Source organism: Orcinus orca, chromosome 6 (assembly GCF_937001465.1).
Source record: "Orcinus orca chromosome 6, mOrcOrc1.1, whole genome shotgun sequence".
Lineage (NCBI taxonomy): Eukaryota > Metazoa > Chordata > Mammalia > Artiodactyla > Delphinidae > Orcinus > Orcinus orca.
In genome coordinates this window covers 55880174-55904754 of record NC_064564.1, presented here as the reverse complement: position 1 = coordinate 55904754, position 24581 = coordinate 55880174, and the positions used below count along the sequence as shown (strand labels likewise).

Below are 24581 nucleotides of genomic sequence, written 5' to 3'. Positions count from 1 at the left end.
TGCTCAACATCATTAATCATTAGAGAAATGCAAATGAAAACTACAATGAGGTATCACCTCACACCAGTCAGAATGGCCATCATCAAAAAATCTACAAACAGTATATGTTGGAGAGGGTGTGGAGAAAAGGGAACCCTCTTGCACTGCTGGTGGGAGTGTAAATTGATAGAGCCACTATGGAGAACAGTATGGAGGTTCCTTAATAAACTAAAAATAGAACTACCATACGCCGCAGCAATCCCACTACTGGGCATATACCCTGAGAAAACCATAATTCAAAAAGAGTCATGTACCACAATGTTCATTGCAACACTGTTTACAATAGCCAGGACGTAGAAGCAACCTAAGTGTCCATTGACAGATGAATGGATAAAGAAAATGTGGCACATATATACAATGGTATATTACTCAGCCATAAAAAGAAACAAAATTATTTGTAGTGGGGTAGATGGATATAGAGTCTGTCATACAGAGTGAAGTAAGTCAGAAAGAGGAAAACAAATACCATATGCTAACACATATATATGGAATCTAAAAAAAAAAAAGGTTCTGAAGAACCTAGGGGCAGGACAGAAATAATGATGCAGACGTAGAGAATGGACTTGAGGACACGAGGAGGGGAAGGGTAAGCTGGGATTAAGTGAGAGAGTGGCATTGCCATATATACACTACCAAATGTAAAACAGATAGCTAGTGAGAAGCAGCCACATAGGACAGGCAGATCAGCTTGGTGCTCACTGTGACCACCTAGAGGGGTGGGATAGGGAGGGTGGGAGGAAGACACAAAAGGGAGGGCATATGGGGATATATATATACGTGTAGCTGATTCACTTTGTTATATAGCAGCAACTAACACAACAGTGTAAAGCAATTATATTCCATTAAAGATGTTAAAAAAAAAACAGGTAATAATGATGAAGGGGAGAATAAACAAGACTAGGGAAAATAAATGTAATTAGAAATAACATCCATGCATTATACACATGCAATAAAATCTTAAATACTTTCAGTGAAAAACAATTTTAGCCTGAAATATACATTTCAGTTTGAAAACCAGAATTTTCCAGTATGTATAAAGTATTTAGAATTTTGTAGATGATATTCATTTAGATTATGCCTCATAAAATACATAATGACTGAAATTGATTTTTGCCATGTTAAATGAGAGCCTTTAGTTTCTTTAAAAAATTTCCTCTGTGATTAATTGAATTGATAATATGCTAAAAATACTTTATATAATATAAATATGCAATTTTATAATGTTATGACTCATATTTGCTCAGTGGTTTATTTTATTATTAACTATAGCAGGGGTCCTCTGTAATCTTATAAACCTCCGTTGTATAATGTTTTTTCAGGAACTATGTAAATTTTGTTAGGATTTGTCCTTGAAATAGTTATTATTTTCTCAGGACTCTGCTAAGTAATGTGCAGATAGTATCTCACCTAATCATTAAAATAATTTTTGAGATAAATGTTATTATCCATAATTTGCCGATGAGGAAACCAAGGCACAGAGAATTTAACTTGTCCCAGATCACAGAGCTAGTAATTGGTGGAACACGGACTGAACCTGGAGATGTTTATTGATGATGATAATAGTAAGACTTTTTTCTATGAGAAGTATCATTTCCTTTGAATGCACTTTAACAATGACTCCAATCGTATACTTTAATTACAAGTATTTCATGGTTAACTATGAAAATACTTTTATTTGTTCTTTCAGTGGCCCCATTTTTAAATTAGTAAAGAGTACATTATAATTTAAGGGGCTAATCAAAATTTATTTACTGTCTGAATGTGTTAGTTTTAGTTTTCATTAATCTGAGACTTAGTTTTGTTTCAGATATATTTAACTGTGTTCAGGTATAGGAACCAACTTTAGAATATTACATTTATAATGGAATGAGCGTAACTTTAAATGTCTCAGACTTTGGAGAAAATTATCTAATTATATGTTTATATTTGTGACATGATTAGGTGACAGTGTTTAATTAATTTTAGAGGGAATTTTACCCCGATGTGGGGCTATATGTTCTAAATCATTATAACTTTCTGTTTGTAAGAAACATCTAATTAAGTTGCTCAAGTTTAATATGGAAGTTTAGTGATATTTTACTGTTACATCACTAATTTAACATGCTATTTCAGAAAACACCAGTGTTTACTAATCTTAAAATGAGCATTTTATTTTAGTGTTTTAACAATTAAAGGGTTACTTAATGATTGACTTTGTAGTGCTTTGATCTTATGGAATGCTGTCAAGTATTATTTTCTATATTTTAATTCCAGAAAGGTATATAGGGTAGTATTAACCTCTATAAAATTAGAGTGCCTGAAACTATAAAGAGTAAAACATATTTGTCAGTTTTGTCTTCTGATTAAAGAAACCTCACAAAATTCCAAAATGTTGTTAGGGAAGTGTATGTACTTTACAAGGATTATTGGAAAACCACTATGGTAGATGAAACAGGATGCGCATTTACAGTGGCTTTATCTTATTCAGGAGTAAAGGCAGATTATCAAAGTGGACCAGAATCATCAGGCGCACTTCTGTGGTGGAAATAGAATTCATTTGTTTTTCTGATCTAAGTCCTGTGACACAGAACAGACGTAGAGTCCTTGTGGAATTCAGAAAATCTTTTGTCTGTGAAGAATGTGGATTTAGGGCTTCTATGCTGTGTCATGGCTAAAAGTCTTAAAAAGAGGCAAATTTAATTATGAAGGGGGTTTGATTAAATCCCCTGAATCAGGCAGATAAGTATTATGATGTTACTGTTAGCTTAAGAAATACTAAGGCTCTTAGTGCTTATTCTCTGGAAGGGAAACAAATCATTGAAGCCTTCTTTCCCAAGGGGTTGGATGAATGATAGTGATTAGATTTAACTGAATATTACATATACCTATATATATAGATATTTTAACCATTTTATAAAGGGTTATATAACTGAGTAATCTCCTACCGTTCGTTTAGTAGAGTACATTAAAAAAATCAATTTCAATTACTATTGTTATGATATCCTGTATATAAATTTAAACTAAGATTTCATGATGAAAGCTGATCTTAAGAGAATTGTGTCAGTTGCATTCTTAGATAAATTTTATATATATTATGTTGAAAGTAATGGAAAAATATTAATAAGAAAAGAGTGTTTCTGTTACCATTTTGATGTATACCTTTCAAAAATTTCAATATACATACTTACATATTAGTAATGTGTATACCATGTTTGTATTTTAAAATATAGTATCATGTTTTACAGTATTATAGTACCCCTTTTTAAAATTTAGAAATATATTGTGCCATTTTAAAATGTCAGTAAATATAACTCATTTTTAAGACAGGAAAGAAAGAAAACAAAGAATTGCTTAGACATATTTTCTCCTCATTAGATCTTTTAGAATGAAAAGTATTAATTAAAATATGCATATATAAGTTAGGGAAGGCTTTGGAAGAAAACTTTTTAAATGAATTATAGCTGTATAGATAAATTTATTTTAATTTGTAGTGTGCAAACTCAATATCTTTCTATAAGATAGTGATATACGGTTATCATATCTTTATACTGACAAAAAATCAAATGACTTGCTCTGGTTTTTTATTTTTTGAATTATTAGAGTTTTTATTTATTTTTTATTTTTTTTTTTATTTTGCACTACACGGGCCTCTCACTGTTGTGGCCTCTCCCGTTGCGGAGCACAGTCTCTGGACGCGCAGGCTCAGCGGCCAAGGCTCATGGGCCTATCCTTTCCGCAGCATGTGGGATCATCCCGGACCAGGGCACGAACCTGTGTCCCCTGCATCGGCAGGCGGACTCTCAACCACTGTGCCACCAGGGAAGCCCTATTTTTAATTTTTAAAATAGATCTTTATTGGAATGTAATTGCTTCACAATAGTGTGTTAGTTTATGTTGCACAACAAAGTGAATCAGCCATATGCGTACACATGTCCCCATATCCCCTCCCTCGTGAGCCTCCCTCCCACTCTCCCTATCCCACCCCTCTAGGTCATCGCAAAGCACCGAGCTGATCTCACTGTGCTATGCTGCTGCTTCCCACCAGCCAATTATTTTACATTCGATAGTGTATATATGTCGATGTTATTCTCACTTTGCCCTGGCTTTTCCTCCCACCACATGTCCTCAAGTCCATTCTCTATGTCTACCTCTTTATTCCTGCCCTGAAACTAGGTTCATCAGTACCATTTTTTGTTTTTGTTTTTTTAAGATTCCATATATATGCGTTAACATATGGTATTTGTTTCTCTCTTTCTGACTTACTTCATTCTGTATGACAGACTCTAGGTCCATCCACCTCACTACAAATAACTTAATTTCGTTTCTTTTTATGGCTTGGTAATATTCCATTGTATATATGTGCCACATCTTCTTTATCCATTCGTCTGTGGATGGACATTTAGGTTGGTTCCATGTCCTGACTATTGTAAATAGTGCTGCAGTGAACACTGTGGTACATGAGTTTTTGAATTATGGTTTTCTCAGGGTATATGCCCAGCAGTGGGATTGCTGGGTCATATGGTAGTTCTATTTTTAGTTTTTTAAGGAACCTCCATACTGTTCTCCATAGTGGCTGTATCAATTTACATTCCCACCAACAGTGCAAGAGGGTTCCCTTTACTCCCCACCCTCTCCAGCATTTGTTGTTTGTAGATTTTCTAATCATGCCCATTCTAACTGGTGTGAGGTGATACCTCATTGTAGTTTTGATTTGCATTTCTCTAATAATTGGTGATGTTGAGCAGCTTTTCATGTGCTTCTTGGCCATCTGTGTCTTCTTTGGAGAAATGTCTATTTAGATCTCTTGCCCATTTTTTAATTGGGTTGTTTGTTTTTTTAAATATTGAGCTGCATGAACTGTTTATATATTTTGGAAATTTATCATTTGTTCATTGACTTGTTTGCAAATATTTTCTCCCATTCTGAAGGTTGTCTTTTCTTGTTTCCTTTGCTGTGCAAAAGCTCTTAAGTTTCATTAGGTCCCATTTGTTTATTTTTGTTTTTACTTCCATTACTCTAGGAGGTGGATCAAAAAAGATCTTGCTGTGGTTTATGTCAAACAGTGTTCTTCCTATGTTTTCCTCTAAGAGTTTTATAGTGTCCGGTCTTACATTTAGCTCTTTAATCCATTTTGAGTTTATTTTTGTCTGTGGTGTAAGGGAGTGTTCTAATTTCATTCTTTTACATATAGCTGTCTAGTTTTCCCAGCACCACTTATTGGAGAGGCTGTCTTTTCTCCATTGTATGTTCTTGCCTCCTTTGTCATAAATTAGGTGACCACATGTGCATGGGTTTATCTCTGGGCATTCTATCCTGTACCATTGATCTATATTTCTGTTTTTGTGCCAGTACCATACTGTCTGGATTACTGTAGCTTTGTGGTATAGTTTGAAGTCAGGGAGCCTGATTCCTGCAGCTCCACTTTTCTTTCACAAGATTGCTTTGGTTATCTGGGGTCTTTTGTGTTTCCATACCAATTGTAAAATTTTTTGTTCTAATTCTGTGAAGAAAGCCATTGGCAATATGGTAGGGATTGCATTGAATCTGTAGATTGCTTTGGGTAGGATAGTCATTTTCACAATGTTGATTCTTCCATTCCAAGAACATGGTATATTTCACCATCTGTTTATGTCATCTTTGATTTCTTTCATTGGTGTTTTATAGTTTTCTGAGTACAAGTCTTTCACCTCCTTAGGCAGGTTTATTCCTAGGTATTTTATTCTTTTTGTAGCAGTGGAAAATGGGTGTGTTTCCTTAATTTCTCTTTCTGATTTTTCATTGCTGGTGTATAGGAATGCCAGAGATTTCTGTGCATTAATTTTGTGTTCTCCAACTTTACCAAATTCATTGAATAGTTCTAGTAGTTTTCTGGTGGCATCTTTAGCATTTTCTATGTATAGTATCATGTCATCGGCAAACAGTGACAGTTTTACTTCTTTTCCAATTTGTGTTCCTTTTATTTCTTTTTCTTCTCTAATTTCTGTGACTAGGACTTCCTAAACTATGTTGAATAAGAGTGGTGAGAGTGGACATCCTTGTCTTGTTCTTGATCTTAGTGGAAATGCTCTCAGTTTTTCACCGTTGAGTATGATGCTTGCTGTTGGTTTGTTATATATGGCCTTTATTATGTTGAGGTAGCTTCCCTCTATGCCTATTTTCTGGAGAGTTTTTTTAATCATCAATAGGTGTTGAATTTTGTCAAAAGCCTTTTTTGCATCTATTGAGATGATCATATGGTTTTTATTCCTTAGTTTGTTGATGTGGTTTATCACATTGATTGATTAGTGTATATTGAAGAATCCTTGCATCCCTGGGATAAATCCCACTTGATCATGGTGTATAATCCTTTTAATGTGTTGTTGGATTCTGTTTGCTAGTATTTTGTTCAATATTTTTGCATCTGTATTCATCAGTGATGTTGGTCTATAGTTTTCTTTTTTGGTGACAACTTTTTCTGGTTTTGGTATCAGGGTGATGGTGGCTTCGTGGAATGAATTTGGGAGTGTTTCTCCCTCTGCAATTTTTTGGAAGAGTTTGAGAAGGATCGGTGTTAGCTCTTCTCTAAACGTTTGATGGAATTCGCTTGTGAAGCCATCTGGTCCTGGACTTTTGTTTGTTGGAAGGTTTTTTATTACGGTTTCAATTTCATTACTTGTGATAGGTCTGTTTATATTTTCTAATTCTTCCTGGTTCAGTTTTCCTTGGAAAATTGTACCTTTCCAAGAATTTGTCCATTTCTTCATGGTTGTCCATTTTATTGGCATATAATGTTTGTAGTAGTCTCTTATAATCCTTTGTATTTCTGCAATGTCAGTTGTGATTTCTCCTTTTTCATTTCTAATTTTTTTTTTTTTTTTTTTTTTTGTGGTACGCGGGCCTCTCACTGTTTTGGCCTCTCCCGTTGCAGAGCACAGGCTCCGGACGCACAGGCTCAGTGGCCATGGCTCACGGGCCTAGCCGCTCCGTGGCACATGGGATCTTCCTGGACCGGGGCACGAACCCGTGTCCCCTGCATTGGCAGGCAGACTCTCAACCACTGCGCCACCAGGGAAGCCCTTCATTTCTAATTTTATTGATTTGCGTCCTCTCCCTTTTTTCTTGATGAGTCTGGCTAAGGGTTTATCAATTTTGTTTATCTTCTCTGAGAACCAGCTTTTAGTTTTATTGATCTTTGCTCTTGTTTTGTTCGTTTCTATTGCATTTATTTCTGCTCTGATCTTTATGATTTCTTTCCTTCTACTGACTTTGGGTTTTCTTTGTTCTTCTTTCTCTAGATGTTTTTGTGTAGGGTTAGCTTGTTTATTTGAGACTTTTCTTGTTTCTTGAGGTGAGATTGAATTGCTATAAACTTTCCTCTTAGAACAGCTTTTGCTGCGTCCCATAGGTTTTGGCTCATCATGTTTTTGTTGTCTTTTGTTTCTATGTATTTTTTAATTTCTTCTTTGATTTCTTCAGTGATCTCTTGGTTATTTAGTAGTTCACTGTTTAGCCGCCATGTATTTGTATTTTTTACAGTTTTTTTCCTGTAATTGATTTCCAATCTCATAGCGTTGTGGTCAGAAAAGATGCTTGATACGATTTCAATTTTCTTAAATTTTCTGAGGCTTGATTTGTGACCCCTGATGTGATCTGTCTTGGAGAATGTTCTCTGTGCACTTGAGAAGAAAGTGTATTCTGCCACTTTTGGGTGGAATGTTCTATAAACATCAATTAAATATATCTTGTCTGTTGTGTCATTTAAAGCTTGTGTTTCCTTATTTATTTTCTGTTTGGATGATCTGTCCATTGGTGTAAGTGGGGTGTTAAAGTCCCCTACTATTATTGTGTTACTGTCGATTTCTCCTTTCATTGTTGTTAACCTTATGTATTGAGGTGCTCCTGTTTTGGTTGCATAAATGCTTATAGTTGTTATATCTTCTTGGATTGATCCTTTGATCATTATATAGTTTCCCTCCTTATCTCTTTTAGCAGTCTTTATTTTAAAGTCTATTTTATCTGATACGAGTCTTGCTACTCCAGCTTTCTTTTGATTTCCATTTGCATGGAATATCTTTTTCCATTCCTTCATTGCTCTGGTTTGTAATATTCAGTTATGATTTATTTCTTCGACTGGTGATCCAGTATTTAAGTCAGACTAGAAACTGACTTTTTAAAGTGTCCACAGGTGATTTCATAGTTGTTAAAATTCTAGAATAAATTCTAGAATAAATTGTCACATGTAGTAATAGGACTGTATCAGTCAGTATACTGTGTGTAATGTCGCAGTAACAAATGACTCCAAAATTTCAGTGGCCTTACAACAAGCGACTTCTCACATATCCCATATACTCATATAGTGGATCAGCTGTGCTTCTGCTTCATGGGTTCCTCACTTTATAAAAGGCTGATAGAGCAGCCCCTATCATGGACACTGTTGGTCTCATAAGAAATGTCTCTCTATAGGACATTCCTGGTCTTCTGTCTGCTAGGACGTGGCATTATTTTTTAAATTCTGCTCACATTTCACTGGCCAAAGAAAGTAACTTCTGCACTCTTGATTTTGACAGGACAGGGAATATATAATCTTTCCAGAAGTGGCACCACATGGTCAAGCCAAATATCAGTGAGACAGGAGAGTATACTTTCCCCTCAGGGAGGTGGAACAAATATAGTCCACTACAATAACTAATTATTTACACTTTATAAAACACAGAAAAGATAGAGAATCTGTTTTCTAGTAAGCTATGTTGACCAAATTTTGTATAACTTTACATTTTAACATCTGCAACTGTTTTCCCCTAGTTTGTTAAGAGGGTTGAAAACAGGGGGCCATGTGTCTAGTTGGAACTTTTTTCTTTTGCTATAGAGTTCTTATTAGTGTAAAAAGATTGTTCAGCATGTTATTCTGCTTTCCTTTAAATAGACTTCAATGTTCTAGACCAGGGGTCCCCAACCCCTGGGCACGGACTGGTACCAGTCCATGTCCAGGTAGGAATTGGCACACAGCAGGAGGTGAGTGGCGGGCGAGCAAGCGAAGCTTCATCTGTGTTTACAGCCGCTCCCCATCACTCCAGTTACCGCCTGAGCTCCGCCTCCTGTCAGATTAGCAGTGGCATTAGATTTTCATAGGAGCACAAACCCTACTGTGAACTGCGCATGCAAGGGATCTAGGTTGCACACTCCTTATGAGAATCTAATGCCTGATGATCTGACGTGAGCTGAGGCGGTGATGCTAGCACTGGGGAGTGGCTGCAAATACAGATTATCATTAGCAGAGAGGTTTGACTGCACAGAGACCATAGTAAATCAACTGCTTGCAATCTCATATCAAAACCCTATCAGTGAGTGGCAAGTGAAAACAAGCTCAGGGCTCCCACTGATTCTGCATTATGGTGAGTTGTATAATTTTTTCATTAATATTACACTGTAATAATAATAGAAATAAAGTGCATAATAAATGTAATGCATTTGAATCATCCCAAACCATCCCCACCCTGGTCCATGGAAAAATTGTCTTCCACAAAACCGATCCCTCATGCCAAAAAGGCTGGGGACCACTGTTCTAGACTATTAAGACTCTGTTAACTGTGTTTCATGAAGCATTTTCTCGGCTCCAGAAGCCTTATGCTTGGCATTTCAAGGAGTCACCACTAGATGGTGATCTCGCTCATTTAGAAGGATAGGACGGCTGTGTGTTTCTCTTCAGGTGAATGGGTTGGTTACAAAGGGACCAGAAATGTAAGCCATACTAATGTTATGGGAAGAGTCTTTATAATCAAAATGGTACTATTTATGAGTATGTATGTATATATATATATATATATATATATATGTGTGTGTGTGCGTGTGTGTACACAAACGCATATCCTCACACAAGAAAATTCTATTTGAAGAAAAGCTACAAAATAATGTTTTACCATATTAAGTTACTTCCTCAGAGTATATATATATATTTTCAACCGTTATTCCCCAAACAGAGAGACAAGTTTTCCTAAGCACAGTTTCTCAAGAAATTGTACTGAGGCTTGGGTCCATCTGACTGCTTTTTCCTAATACTTTCTTTGAATCTACTAACTGTTGCTGAAACTGTGGTTGTTTTATTTATTTATTTATTTCAAAAAATTTTGGGGCCGTGCCTCGTGGCATGGAGGATCTTAGTTCCCTGAGCAGGGATCAAACTTGTGCCTCCTGCAGTGGAAGCCTGGAGTCTTAACCACTGGACCACCAGGGAAGTTCCAAACTGTGGTTGTTTTAGATGTGAGCCTTCAGCTTCGTTTTAGCAACCTATGTGTTACTCAGCCTCAGTCTCTTTTTCTGTAATTAATTGGAGTGAAGAGGGATTAAAATTTTTATATTTCATTTAGACATGTTAAAAATTAACTTTTGTGGTTCGTTAATCACAGAATGGGAAAACTGGTACCCACCCTTTTACTTATTTATTTAGAAACCTTAGTTAATGATTATTGCCAGTGGTAACTTTGTTCTAACCTTTTTTTTTCCCAAATAACTCAACATAATAACCAATTTGTTATTGGTAAAAATCTAAAAAATATGTTTGAAACTATAGACCAAATAGCATAGTTCTCCTTAAAAAAATGCTAACTTCAGTTGTTAATCCACTTTTTGGTGCTCCTAAAATAATAGATAGTTTTCATTATACATTTCTGCTGTGACTCAAAGCTTATGGCTTTCTGTCATATGAGTCAAAAAACTTATAGGATTTCATGTAGTTATTAGTAGAAATAGAAAATATATGGCTAGGATGCTACATTTATATAAAGTAAATATTTAATATATACTCTCGGCTTGAGTTGTGTAAAAATGAATTTGAGATAATAGTCTTTACCATACTAAGGAAAATGATGTGTCACAAACCAGTTTTTTCTAAAATCCCTTTTTATCTAGTTTATCACTGAATCGTGATTCTCAAAGGTGAAATCTTATCAAAACTTCGTTAGAGCCTAACTGAAGATGTAAATGAGTGGTTGCATTATGGCCAGAATGATCTCTTGTATTCATTCTAATTTGGCAGTTATAGTTTGTGTGTATGATCCCTGAGACAGATAAGAGAAAGCTGCTGTATGGTTGGGAATCGCACAAAAGCTCGTAGTGAAGAGTAAAGCAAATTCTGGTTGAAAGAAGGTTGGGGGTTGGGAGTTCACTGAGTCAAGCGTTTCCCCCAAGACATAGTGATGCAACTCTGTGGAGTACTTATAAAAATCATATGCAAGGAAAAGTCTAGTTTTCTGACCATATCTGGGCTATATGTACCTTTCTCATCTTTTCTCCTGTCATTGTCAATAGCTCCTTATCTTTATATGTAAGTTACCTCTTGGATTTCTCAGAACATGCCATTTTATTCTGCTGAGAATGCTCTTCACAACACTGGTCACCTGGCTTTAATACAAGATGCTTTTTAAACTACATCTTTCTAGATAGGAAGTCATTTCCAAGAGGAGTATATTCTTTGTGTTTCATTAATTTATATATCATACTGCTAGTTTTGAACTCTGGCTCTGTGTAATCTAGGCAAGTTACTTCAACTCTGCCTCAGTTACCTCATTTGTAAAATGGGAATAATAGTATTTACCTCATAGAGTTGTTATGAGGGCTAACTGTGTTAATGTCTGGCGTAAGGTAAGTATTCAGGAAGTGTTAGCTATTATTACTGTTGCTACTATTACTACTATTTATGGCAGTGGTATGGATAGGCGTAAAATAAATGTATCTTGAATGAACAGATGAATACAGTAGAGTCACATCCTATGCTGAGGTTAGGTTTTAGGATCAGCCTATAAGGCTAAAATCTTGTATAGTCAAAAGTATCTTGGGGCTTCCCTGGTGGCACAGTGGTTGAGAGTCCGCCTGCCGATGCAGGGGACGCGGGTTCGTGCCCCGGTCCGGGAAGGTCCCACACGCCGCGGAGCGGCTGGGCCCGTGAGCCATGGGCGCTGGGCCTGCGCGTCCGGAGCCTGTGCTCCGCAGCGGGAGGGGCCGCAGCAGTGAAAAAATAAAAGAAATGGCTTAATCATTTTTCCACTAATAACTTCAAATATCCTGTTAGATTTCCTTAGGGATTTTTTTTTTTTTTTTTTTTTTTTTTTTTGCGGTACGCGGGCCTCTCACTGTTGTGGTTTCTCCTGCTGCGGAGCACAGGCTCCAGACGCTCAGGCTCAGCGGCCATGGCTCATGGGCCCAGCCGCTCCGCGGCATGTGGGACCTTCCGGGACCGGGGCACGAACCCGCGTCCCCTGCATCGGCAGGCAGACTCTCAACCACTGTGCCACCAGGGAAGCCCTAAGCCATTTCATTTTTAAATTCCTTTCAGTTCACCCAATTCAATAAACTGTTCCTATTTGTTTTTATTTCTTTAAAAAGTCTTTTCTGGAGCGGCCAAACTAGAGATGCCATATTCTAGACAAACCTAAAACAGCCAGGTTTTCTTCCATGTTGGACTATGTTACCATTCTTTCAGTTGGATACCAAATGAAGAGATTGCTTTACATTCAAGGGCCAAGTTAGATGAAGGTACATTTTTTTTTTACAGGAGAATCACTCTCACTTTTACCTCCTAGTTCGAGTATTTGCAGTAGTAGAGATATTTGGGATGTGAGGGCAACCGGGTGAAACAGCCGGTTTTATTGTAGTTGCCATTTGCTTTGTTCATGTCACCTATTGCAGGCTTGCTGTGGATAAATGTTTATGGCTTGGAGCAGCATCAGAACTATGGGATTTGAATTGCTGCTCTCCATCTCCCTTTCAGTTGCCTTCCTTTCCCCCATCTTCTCTCCCTTATCCCTTTCAGAGTAAGTATAATGGAATGCTTTTAAGTCAAATGCAACTCTACTTTTATATCTCAGATTAACAAATTTCAGTACTAATTACTAATTCTTCTGTTACTATAACATTATAATGTAGCCTGTATGGTGGCAGTGCTTTAAGAGTGGTATTTTTAGATTAAATTAGGCACATAGATTACTTTTTACATAGGAGTTAAAATCTCCTTAACAGGAGGATTTAGATACAAGTGCTGATATTGTAGAGGTTGATATACTGTTGTGAGAGCGTAGAGTTCCTGTAATAAATATTTTAAAAGTTGAGGCATATACTAGGCAACCAAATTTCAAGATCTGCAGGGAAAGTTCATTGCTGATGCTAACTTATAAAGGAAAGAGACATAGAGAACTCCTTTGCCTTTTGAAAGGTTAAAAAAAAAGCAGCAGCCCAATGTGGTCCTGAATTACATAAAATTCTGTACTGCAGTAGCATGCTGTATAATTCATCGTTACTATGCAAATATTTATTTCTTATTTCATTAGTACATAAGTGATGACAGTCATCCTACTTTCACGCAGGGAATCCTGAATTGTGCATGCTTTGATTTTTGATGTTAAAGCAGTGCCATTGTATAACACTTACGTCCTTATTGGAGTGTATTTCAATATAAATAGAAAGCAGCCATTTAAATAGTCTGAAATGCCTTACTGACCTTACCGAGAACTCGATACATAGGTGAAATACTAGTTTTATATTTCCATGGGGACTTCCCAGTTAGTGGATTCTATGGAAAATCTGGAGAAATGGTTACTGCTGTTGTGGTGCAGGATAAAGAATAAGGTTTTAGACACACAGATACAGAGACCAGAGTACTGGTTACCAGAGGAGAAGGGAGGTAGGGGGAGGACGAAATGGGTAAAGGGGGTCAACTGTATGTTGATGGATGGAAACAAAACTTTGGATGGTGAGCATGCTGAAGTGTGTATGGACATCTTCATACAATGTTGTACACATGAAACAAGTGTGACCTCAACTGCAAAAAGATTAAGGGTTTAGATTTAGAAGACCTGGGCTCATATTTTGGAGTAAACTTTTCTGATTCTTAGTTTCCTTGCATGTAAAATAGGAATGATAATGTGATCTATCTCACTGGACTATGAAGAACCAATTGAGTTAATGTAAATATTAAGTGCTTGTATGATGATGATAATATGGTTCAGTTGTCACTCAAGCTATTTTCCCCCCAGGATTTGGGGGAAATAAGCTTTAAAAATAGCAAACATTTATTGCACACTTACAATATGACAGGCATGGTTCAAGAACAGGCCTAGTGCCTTCATGCAAAGATGGAATGCTCTGGATTGAGAAATGTAGGAAATGTCTGTGGTTCAGAATTTTCCCCTGTGAATATACCTCTGAAATTAAGATAGAAATCAGTGTGAAATACTTAATACAAAACAATTCACCTGATGAATACATTTTTTAAGAAAAAACTCAGATTTTGTTTTGTCTACATTTAAGTCTAAAAAAACCCTGTTTATTTTTCTAATTTAAACTTTTTTTAAGATTTTTTTTCATGTAGACCATTTTAAAACTGTTTATTGAATTTGTTACAATATTGCTTCTGTTTTATGTTTTGGTTTTTTGGCCGTGAGGCATGTGGGATCTTAGCTTCCCAGTCAGGGATCAAACCCTCACCCCCAGCATTGGAAGGTGAAGTCTTAACCACTGGACCGCCAGGGAAGTCCCTTCTAGTTTAAAATTGACCTTCAGATTCTCTTAAATAATTGATTTTTACTCGCTGATATTGGATTTACTTTTATTAATATTATTTAATATATAACATATTCAAGAATTCAAGATAGTCATTTAAATTCTGTAGTACAATAAAAATATTAATGTAAAGGTCTTTTAATTATTGTATAGGATTATCTACCCTATTCAATTACATCACAAAAAGAATTCTTGAAATTGAAAAATTCTTCTGACAATAAGTTCTTTTTATTTAAATGTCAGAAATCCAACTATGTGAAGCCCTTTATAAATTATTCATATTTTCTCAATTCTTAGTAGACATTTGTTTTAGGTAATTCTCAAATGATTTAAAAGCAGTATTTATATTCTAAATGATATTTTTCTGCAACCTAATTCATAGCTTGACTCGTTTAAAATATTGCCAGGGAATTCTGAAGCTTTTTGGACCTCCACATAGCTAAGGATTGTCAACTGGGTGAAGTTTTTAGAACCTGCTGAGTAGTCTGTGGCTGATAAAGTCTAACAGAAGGACTTACTGTATTCCATCCGTTTATTTCTTAGCTATTCATTGAGAGAACACAGAGGTCGTATAAGAGCTGATTTTATTATAGCAGCATCATGGTGGCTGTCACCTGCAGCTAGTTTCTGTCTCCTGAGGTCTGTAGTGCAGCCAAATACAGTTTGTTTTATACTCTGAGAAAATATTACTGCCACATTACTGCTTACATGCCATGTGTCACAATAAATCTAGCTGCTGCTTGTCTGTTCTGTACTTTTCTGAGAGTATTTTCCTGTTGAGAGGACTCTCATGATTCTCTTTATCATCCTTCTCTTTTTTTGTCATTTAAAATGTCCTTTAACTATTTCTCTCCCAGTTTACCTCATTATTATCTAACACATTTAGTCTACCAGAGTTTTGTAGTACTGTGTGAGGCTTGGAACAAACAGCATTAAATATGTTTTGAACACTTTTATGAGGTTCCTTTTCTTTCCACTATATTTTACTATTGATCACTTTCAGTTAGTGTACTGGGAAGGATTAACTTTTTTCCTTTTATATTGATGGAATTTAAGAGAACGTTTTCAAAGGAACATGTGAGAATGTGGTGCCAATAATCATAAAGCATACAGCAAAATCTTATAGCATACTTTGAAATTTTAAAGGTGCATTTTCATTGCTCATCCGCTCCATTTTTTCATAATCATCTACCATATGGTCTATTTATAAAAGTGACTTATTTTATACTTTTTTTGTTAATGTTATTTTATCTTTTTCAAGTGTGATACAAATAGTTATTTTAAACAATTTATGTATGTTTATACATATGCATATATATAAGCGATGATGTAGAAATAATATAGAAACACATAAGTTGCCACATATAGGTGGGGATTTAAAGAAGACTGTAATGACACTACATGTAGGAGTGTAAGTATTGCATTAATTATGCATAATAAATTTATGTAGCCTTTTACGGTTTATAAGACACTTTCACATCTGTTGTCTTACTAGATGTGTGAGTCCTAACAAGGGCTGTCATTTACTGAACCCCAAAGTGGGTAAGTTATTTGATTTTTAACTTCAGTTTATTAATGTCACCTATGTTTTTCATAGAATTATTATTAGAAAATAGTAAAAGGTAATGTCCTTAAGAAAACTTAAAATTGCAGAAATTTTAATTCAGATTATCCATATAAAATATAGACTACCAAAACTGAAATTTATTCATATATTAATTTTACCACATACTAACATCTTTGACTATTGTATATATATATATTTTTTTAATTTTATTTATTTATTTATTTTTGGCTGTGTTGGGTCTTCGTTTCTGTGCGAGGGCTTTCTCGAGTTGTGGCGAGCGGGGGCCACTCTTCATCGCGGTGCGCGGGCCTCTCACTGTCGCGGCCTCTCTTGTTGCGGAGCACAGGCTCCAGACGCGCAGGCTCAGTAGCTGTGGCTCACGGGCCTAGTTGCTCCGCGGCATGTGGGATCTTCCCAGACCAAGGCTCGAACCCGTGTCCCCTGCATTGGCAGGCGGATTCTCAACCACTGTGCCACCAGGGAAGCCCGACTATTGTATATTTATTGTAAATTCTCTAATTGCTTATCTCATAGATTTTCAAGCTTTATTATAAAATATGTCATTCTTTAGTTTCATCCCTAAATTGTGTACCCAATTGTAAATTTGGTGGTTGTATCATTTTAAATTTATACTTTCTGTGGCAGCCTGTGTAGTTTGACCTACCCAGCAGCTACTAATTCTTGATTAATATAATTTTCTAGTTGTCACATTATAATGGTAGGGCTGAAGACAGTGCCATTTCCTTTTCCAACATTAGTTTTAGTGCCCTGAGATGTTTTACTCAATTTATCACAATCTAGGAATGTTTATTCAAAAGTTACAGTTGGACAGTAGTAAAATTTTAGAAAAAAAAGTTACAGATTTTTTTCTTAACCTAGGAAATGTAGCTTAGTTCTTCATAACTCTTGTGTTGTTGTCTTGTCTTACATTTTCTATGACTAACTTTTATACCAAATTGAATAAGCCATTAGCTTTTAGTCTGTAGGAATGTGGATCCATAGATATTTCCCATTAGACAAAAGAAAATCTATAAAAGCGATATCTCTCGGGGCTTGGTCTTCCTAGCTGGCCTAATGGTCTAAAGTAGTGTAGTACTGTACTCTTATGAGAAATAACTCTGTTGGATGATTCCCTTAACATCCAGAAATAATAATTGGAGAGTTGTGTACACTCTTTCAGGGAACTTTAACTTTTCTACTAAATACCACATTTATTAAGCAAATATTCTGATTCAGGGAATTCATGTTATAAATTTTATACTTTTGAAACTATTACTGAACAAAATTATAAACCTTGTATATCTTGTGTCATTTAAAATTAGAGCTTGCTGTGAAATAATGAGATATACTACATTTAGGTTGCCATGTTGTTTTGATTTTTTTTTTTTAAGAACTTCTCTTCAAAAAACACCTCCAGGGCTTCCCTGGTGGCACAGTGGTTGAGAGTTCGCCTGCCGATGCAGGGGACACGGGTTCGTGCCCTGGTCCGGGAAGATCCCACATGCTGCAGAGCGGCTGGGCCCGTGAGCCATGGCCGCTGGGCCTGCATGTCTGGAGCCTGTGCTCCTCAACGGGAGAGGCCACAACAGTGAGAGGCCCGCGTACCGCAAAAAAAACCCAACCAAACAAACAAACAAAAAAACCACCTCCATTGGTGATTGTTGCCCAGCTTTGTGAATATAATAAAACCCACTGAATTGTACACTTTAAAAGTGTGAATTATGTGAATTATGTCTCAATAAAACTGTTATTAAAAAACTCCACTGTACAAAATGTTTTCATAGGTGCAAAGTAATAGAATTTCAATTTATATTCACAATTAATTTAAAAAAATTGTTAACCTTAATAAATGTTTAAAGCTTTAGAAATATGAAATTATGTATGACTTAAGAAAATAATTTGTTCTTATTCAATAGTAACATATGTTTATTATAGAAACTTCAGAAACTCTAGATAAGAAAAGACATTTTAAAAATGTGTGGGTATTTTAATATCCACATCTATCCTGTATTCTGTCCCTAAGCTTTCTCTGTACTTAACTACTTCCTTGGTATCCATACTTTTCCTGCCAGCTTTCATTATTTATTTAAAATTTATTATTTTTGGCTGTGTCAGGTCTTAGTTGTGGCACGCGGGCTCTGTAGTTGTGGCATGTGGGCTCTGTAGTTGTAGCATGTGGGATCTTAGTTCCACGACCTGGAATTGAACCTGCATCACCTGCATTGGAAGGCGGATTCTTAACTACTGGACCACCAGGGAAGTCCCGTTGCCGGCTTTCATTAGTAGTACATAGCTTTTCATGACCATCTTAGGAAAACAACCAGTTGTAAAACTATCTTCTTATAAGAGTAAAAAAGCATTGAAAGCATTGAAGAGTAAAAAAGAGTGAAAGCATTGGCTTTTTTTCCTGGACTATGAGAGGTGTACATGAGCAATGAGATCATTATCTTAAAAGAAATACAATAAATATCTTGCAGAGTAGCTTCTGAAATACAGTAAGCTTGGGATTTTGTTGTAAAATTTTGCTTTAAAACATTTTGGATTTAAAGTGAAAACTTGGAATGTTTGATAAATAGTATTGTGGCATTGGTTCTTGTGTAGATGGTATATTTTCTTTTAAACTTTTGTTACCATTTTTAGCATTAACTTTCTAGCAGCTAAAATTGTTCAAAACATAGTTTAAAGATAAATGCAGTATCAGGCTTTGAATTTTTTTTTTTTTTTTTTTTTTTTGGTAAATACTAAGACCTGAGTACAAAATGAGGGCTGTGTTGTGGATTAAGTGAAATATCTTAAGGCTGTGCTGTTCTGATAACTGAACCTGAAGTGACCTTTCTCAGACACAATTACAGAGCTGTATGTTTTTCCTTTAATTTCATCAGGGGTTTAATTAGTATACAAATAAAACTTCCCTTATCTTCCTTTCTACCTAATTGGCTTGTCTTCGCTTATATATGAAGTATGTGAAAGTGGGCTGTAATTGGGGTGACCGTGTTAACCTTTTTTCCTCAAATGTACTGTTGCCTAAAGGCCTCAAGGCCTAAAAACAGTGCTTTGGATTATTGCTTTGCAATCGCTATGGTTGTCCCATAGGTTTTCTCATGAGCAGAAGGGCTTTGGGTGCTGCAGGTTCCCACTGCTTAACAGGATCTTCATTCTTCTCCCCACTAAATGTTTATTGATTATCTTGCTGTTCCAGGCTCAGCCTCCAACAACTTAATATCAGGTGACAGTCAGGAGAGTTCTCCAAGTAATTAGAGTTGAGCATTGGGGGAACAATTAGGAGCAGAGTTATTAAACTTGATTTATCCTATTCTCCCCTGAACAGTTTCTTGGATATCAGGACATCACACTTTCACAGTCTGCCCTGGTTGAGAAATTAGTGGCTAACCTGCTTGCTTATCATCATTGCCTAGCTGCCCAGAGGTACACCCTCTTGGTTTCAGTCCTTCAGTTGGAAATATTAGAGTCCATAAAGTTTATCATGGGTTTTAATTAGATAAATCTGAACGGGAGAAAAGAAAAGCTGAAGTTAAAATTTTATGTGTGTCTAATATATATTACATATGGTATAGGTACGTATGTATATACATCATATATATACACACACACATGAATTTGTTTTTCTTTTTTTAAAGCTTAGTGTTAGGATTTTTAAGGATTTTACTTTTGTCGTCAAACACAAAAATGTGAACATCAGAGAAAAGACATATTACTGAATCACTTTTTATGTCTTGGTGTTTTGCATACATCACCACGAACCTTAGGACTCATTGATGTATATAGATTCCATTGTGATGTTCCTCAGCTCTTTAAAATGTGAATGCTGTGTCCATAAGTTATATAACTATGATTATTCTTTTTTCAAAAACTGTTATCTCTTCATTTTTACACTAAGGAAGTATGATCCGTATCACCTATTTATACCATTTTTTTGTTTGTTGTCTGTAATTTCAGTCTTAGAGTAGGCTATTCAGCTGTACCTCTGAAATAGTGCAAGCTTCAGAAGAGTTTGGTGGCTCCCTGCCATTGCCCCTGAGAGAAGGAGATGAAAGCTGATGGAAACTGAAAGATTTAGATATATAGTGGAGATTCTAATTCTATGAGTTATATCTTCTTTGGAAGGAGATCATAGAATTGCTGAAAAGTCAAGTATGGTTTTATAGTGATTTTAAGGTCATGGGTTCTCTCAGATTGGACCAGTGAGCTTCGCTCTGGGTAAGGCTGGAATCAATATCCTGAACACCCCTCACAAATATACACCTCAACTCATAAGAACTACTGAGCAAGAGAATTTGAATGGAGTGGCACATTCTATTATTTCTGTTGGAAAAAGAACTCAAGCTTTATGTGTAACTGGTGGTGGATCATTAATTTTATATTCACATCTGAAAAACAGTATTTTTTATTACCTGAAAGATGTCAGAAATATTGCCTTTAAAAGGACTCAAATGGGTTTTATTTTTTCAAAGAAAGAAATCTCATGATACTTCAGTGCCTTTAAATATCTTAACATTGGCACAAAATAAGTAGGTTTAGCATGGCTTTTCAAATCTATTCTTTGTTGTCTTTTTAAGTTGGTTTGAATCAGTGACTATTTCCATAGTGGGATATACTTAAAGATCTGTTAGTACTAAAGATTTAAAATAAAACATAATATCTAAAAAATAGTCACAGTTTGCTTATTTCTAGTTTCTTGACTTGTATTTGTCTGACAGCAACTTGACTGTTTGAAAGTGAAATACTGAATTAAGTTTCTTTTAGCATTTAAAAATACCTGGTTTAAGGGTAAGCTGGGATGAAGTGAGAGAGTAGCATTGACATATATACACTACCAAATGTAAAATAGATAGCTAGTGGGAAGCAGCTGCATAGCACAGGGAGATCAGCTTGGTGCTTTGTGACCACCTATAGGGGTGGGATAGAGAGGGTGGGAGGGAAACGCAAGAAGGAGGGGATATGGGGATATATGTATACATATAGCTGATTCACTTTGTTATACAGCAGAAACTAACGCACCATTGTAAAGCAATTATACTCCAATAAAGATGTTAAAAAAAACAACAACCTGGTTTTGCTTTCAATTCATATTGTTCAGAGTGAATTAATTGTTTTAGCTCCACACAGGCAGCTTGAGTTTTTATACTACTTATTGTGAGTGCATTAAAATAATATTATTGGAAAAGTTTTAAACAAGAAATTATTGCATCTTGGTTGTTCTTTACTGGGTATTTGAAGCATAGTTGTGAATGTTAATGTGTGGCTACACTCTTAGAAAGAAGAAAAAATATTATGTGTATGCAATCAATTATTTAGTTCACTGTCCAACAAACTTAATTGAAAAACTGGTTGGTAAGCTCATATGCTAGAAATTTCATAGGCAAAGGAATGAGCAGATTTTTAGTGCTAAGAGATCCTCTGATCCCTATATTGTTTTACATCCTAGAATTTTAAATAAGAAAATACTCCTTTAACTTACGAGTTTTTGAGTCTAAGACCTTTAGCCTTAAAGTTCCAAGATGAAATTGTACTCTTCTATCTTGAAATTTTTGTGCTAAGTGAATATTTCAGATTAAAGCACATAGCAAATATCAATCAACAAATTTTATACTTCTATGACTAGGAAAATATTTACGGAACATAATTCCAAATGCAAGTATTGTTTGTAACTCTCTCTGTTGAAACATGTTGATCACGTTTGTGTTTTCTCTGACATGAGAGTTTTTTATGGGAAATAAGTGAATTTTATTTTCGAGTCCAGTGTGTTTGTTCACTGAGATGTGTATAGCAACATAACTGTTATTGATACATTTAAAAAGAGAGTAGTGGTGCTTTTAAATTTTGGGTTCCCCATTCTCTTAAAGGTATCCTAATCTACCTTCCTCTCCATCACACACATACTTTGGCATATGATAGTTCTTGTTTTAAATAGACTCTAAATTTCATGTGCTTTTTCCATTGAAATCTTTATTTTTTATCATTAAAAGAAAATGCAACCTGAGGTTCTTAATAATCAGATATTTTTCGTAAGAATAGAATGTATTTGCCTTGCAGTATTTAAAAAAACAAAACAGAGCTGTATGTTGCAGCTAAACATTTTTCAAAATCTTATCAGTTCTATCATTTCTAATTAGTAAGTATATAAAATTTTTTGCAGAAAATTTGTTAAACCTTGATGTGTAATGACCCAAGTCTACTTCTCAGTCAGTCTGTATCCTTCTTTGTTTAATAGCCTATGGCATAAATTGAAGTTAATTATCAGGGCTGACAGGTAACTCTGTTTTCTGTCTGCTTGCAGAGTCTCTCCGAGGCAAAGATGGAGCTGAGAAGAAAAGATCAATCTCTGCGTCAGCTCAATAGACATCTTACCCAGCTGGAGCAGGACAAGCGTCGACTGGAGGAGAACATCCATGATGCAGAGAGTGCCCTCCGCATGGCAGCCAAGTGAGCATTTGGACCTTGGGGAGATCACTTAAAACAGACAAAAGATCAATTCTTACTTTCATGCTCTGGGTTTTAGCCCAGGATAATACAGTGTTAGAAAACAAAAGTACAGCTGTCTCTCTTTGAAATTCTCTGATATATCCTCAAAAAAGAAAACTCTTAACATACTAAATGTATATTTTATTGAGAAACCTTAGAAAAGAATAAGTTTCTATATAACCTCTAATGCTGTGTATTTTAGGTTCTGTTGTAGCATTACATGTTTGAAATCAGGTTTTCATTAACTTGAGATATAAGACTCTTTATTTTAAAGTTTTGAATAGTTTCTCCTGTCACATATTTCTCATCCCTTTCTGCCCCACTGCCTCCCAAATTTTCTTCTGCATATATTATACTAATATTGCAAGTAATATTTCCATAAAGAAATGTTAGTATATAATCAACATGTGTATTGTAGCATCTTTTTAAGTGCAGTAAAAACATATTGATCATGGAAAATTCATTTAATTTTATAGCTGTATATTCAAATATGTTAAATAGAGAAGAATATGCAATTTTCAGAGTGGGCAACTATGTAACTGTGATGAGAGTGTTTTTCCTTTTACCAGGTAATCAAGTTGACATACACTGTGAAGTTCAAATTGAATAGTTCTCTTGGGTATTTTTATTTGTTCCCCACATCAAATTTCATGGAGTACTTTAAGACAGTCCTTTTTACAACAGCATGGCTTAAAGAAAATCTATTTATAGATTAAACATCTAATTTTAATAAACTCAGTGTTTTCTAAATTTGGAATTCTGGATTCCTGTACTTGCAAATACATACACACATATACATATATGTATGTATATATATATTTGCAAATGTATAACTATAACTTAAAAATGTTTGGAGACAAACTCTCGTTAAGCATAACATAAGAAATATGAATGTAATGTGTAAACTAAATCATAAAACGGGCAGTTTGCAATCCTAGGATACCCACAGCTTTGTCAGTGGGCTTGGGATATTGCTCACACATAATGAAAAAATGAGTTTACACAATGCCACAATATTGGCATTTTGAATACCCACCAATACATTTTTGGAAAATTGTAAGGCTCTATAACAGTGTACTACCATATTGGTTATATGTAATTGTCATTTTTAAAAAATATAAGTTTGACTGAATCAGCTTTTTGCTGTCATTTTTCAGTCTCAGTTTCCTCATGTCAAATGAGAAGCTTAGCATAGGTAATTTTTAGTACGTCTCAGAGCATTGAAAATTCTAAGATTAATGAAAACAAGATTATAAAACCTCTAGATTCATATTGTGCCTTCAGAATACTGCTGGTAATTCAGGAATTTGTCAAGTCTGAGATCTGTGACCATGGGCACATGTGCTTATAAGAAAGCTAAAGAAAGCTAATTTGAAATTTGGAGAGCTAATACATTATTTACAGTTTTCAATTTATAATTCACCATTAAAATTTTGTCTTCAGCATTCTCATCCCAACTTTTAATTTCATCATAAAGGCTAAACTCAATATACAAGGCTAGAGAAGAAAATAGTAACTTTGCATATTTCTAGTCAAGGCCATAGAAGGTTTTTGTGTAATTATTATAGCACAAAAAACCCATGGAGAAGGGAAAATATTATTGTGCCCAGTATGACCATTTATATCTCCAGCACTAGTATTTCTAAAGTCTTTTTCATTAGAAGCCAAAAGAATGCACGTTTAGCCTTTTCAGCACATTGTAAATCAATAATGTAATCACATGATTTCTTTTTTTCTTTCTTTCTTTTTCACTCTCTTTTAACTTCGAAAATATCCATAAGAATTATTCCCCCCTCTAATTTTTGGCAGGCAGTATAACTGAAGATAAGAATTAAAAGCGGAAATATACTAGTGAATATGGTTAGGTTTTACACTTTAGGAAAAACCAACCCTTATTTTTCAGTAATAGTCACTTATACTAAAATGTGTTACAATTATAGTAAGGTTTGGGTTTTACTAACACCTAATCTTTATTTTGTTTCTA

General features: G+C 35.3%; 1 protein-coding gene across 7 annotated transcripts in view; it reads left to right on the top strand.

Annotated features, from left to right (window-relative positions):
• CCDC171 (coiled-coil domain containing 171) overlaps positions 1-24581 on the top strand; it is a 359813-nt gene that overhangs the window by 236387 nt on the left and 98845 nt on the right. For all 7 annotated transcript variants that reach the window (XM_049710683.1, XM_049710685.1, XM_049710687.1 and 4 more), the window contains one exon: positions 22413-22558. In XM_049710683.1, coding sequence (XP_049566640.1) covers positions 22413-22558 — 146 coding nt within the window. The remainder of the gene's footprint in view (positions 1-22412; positions 22559-24581) is intronic.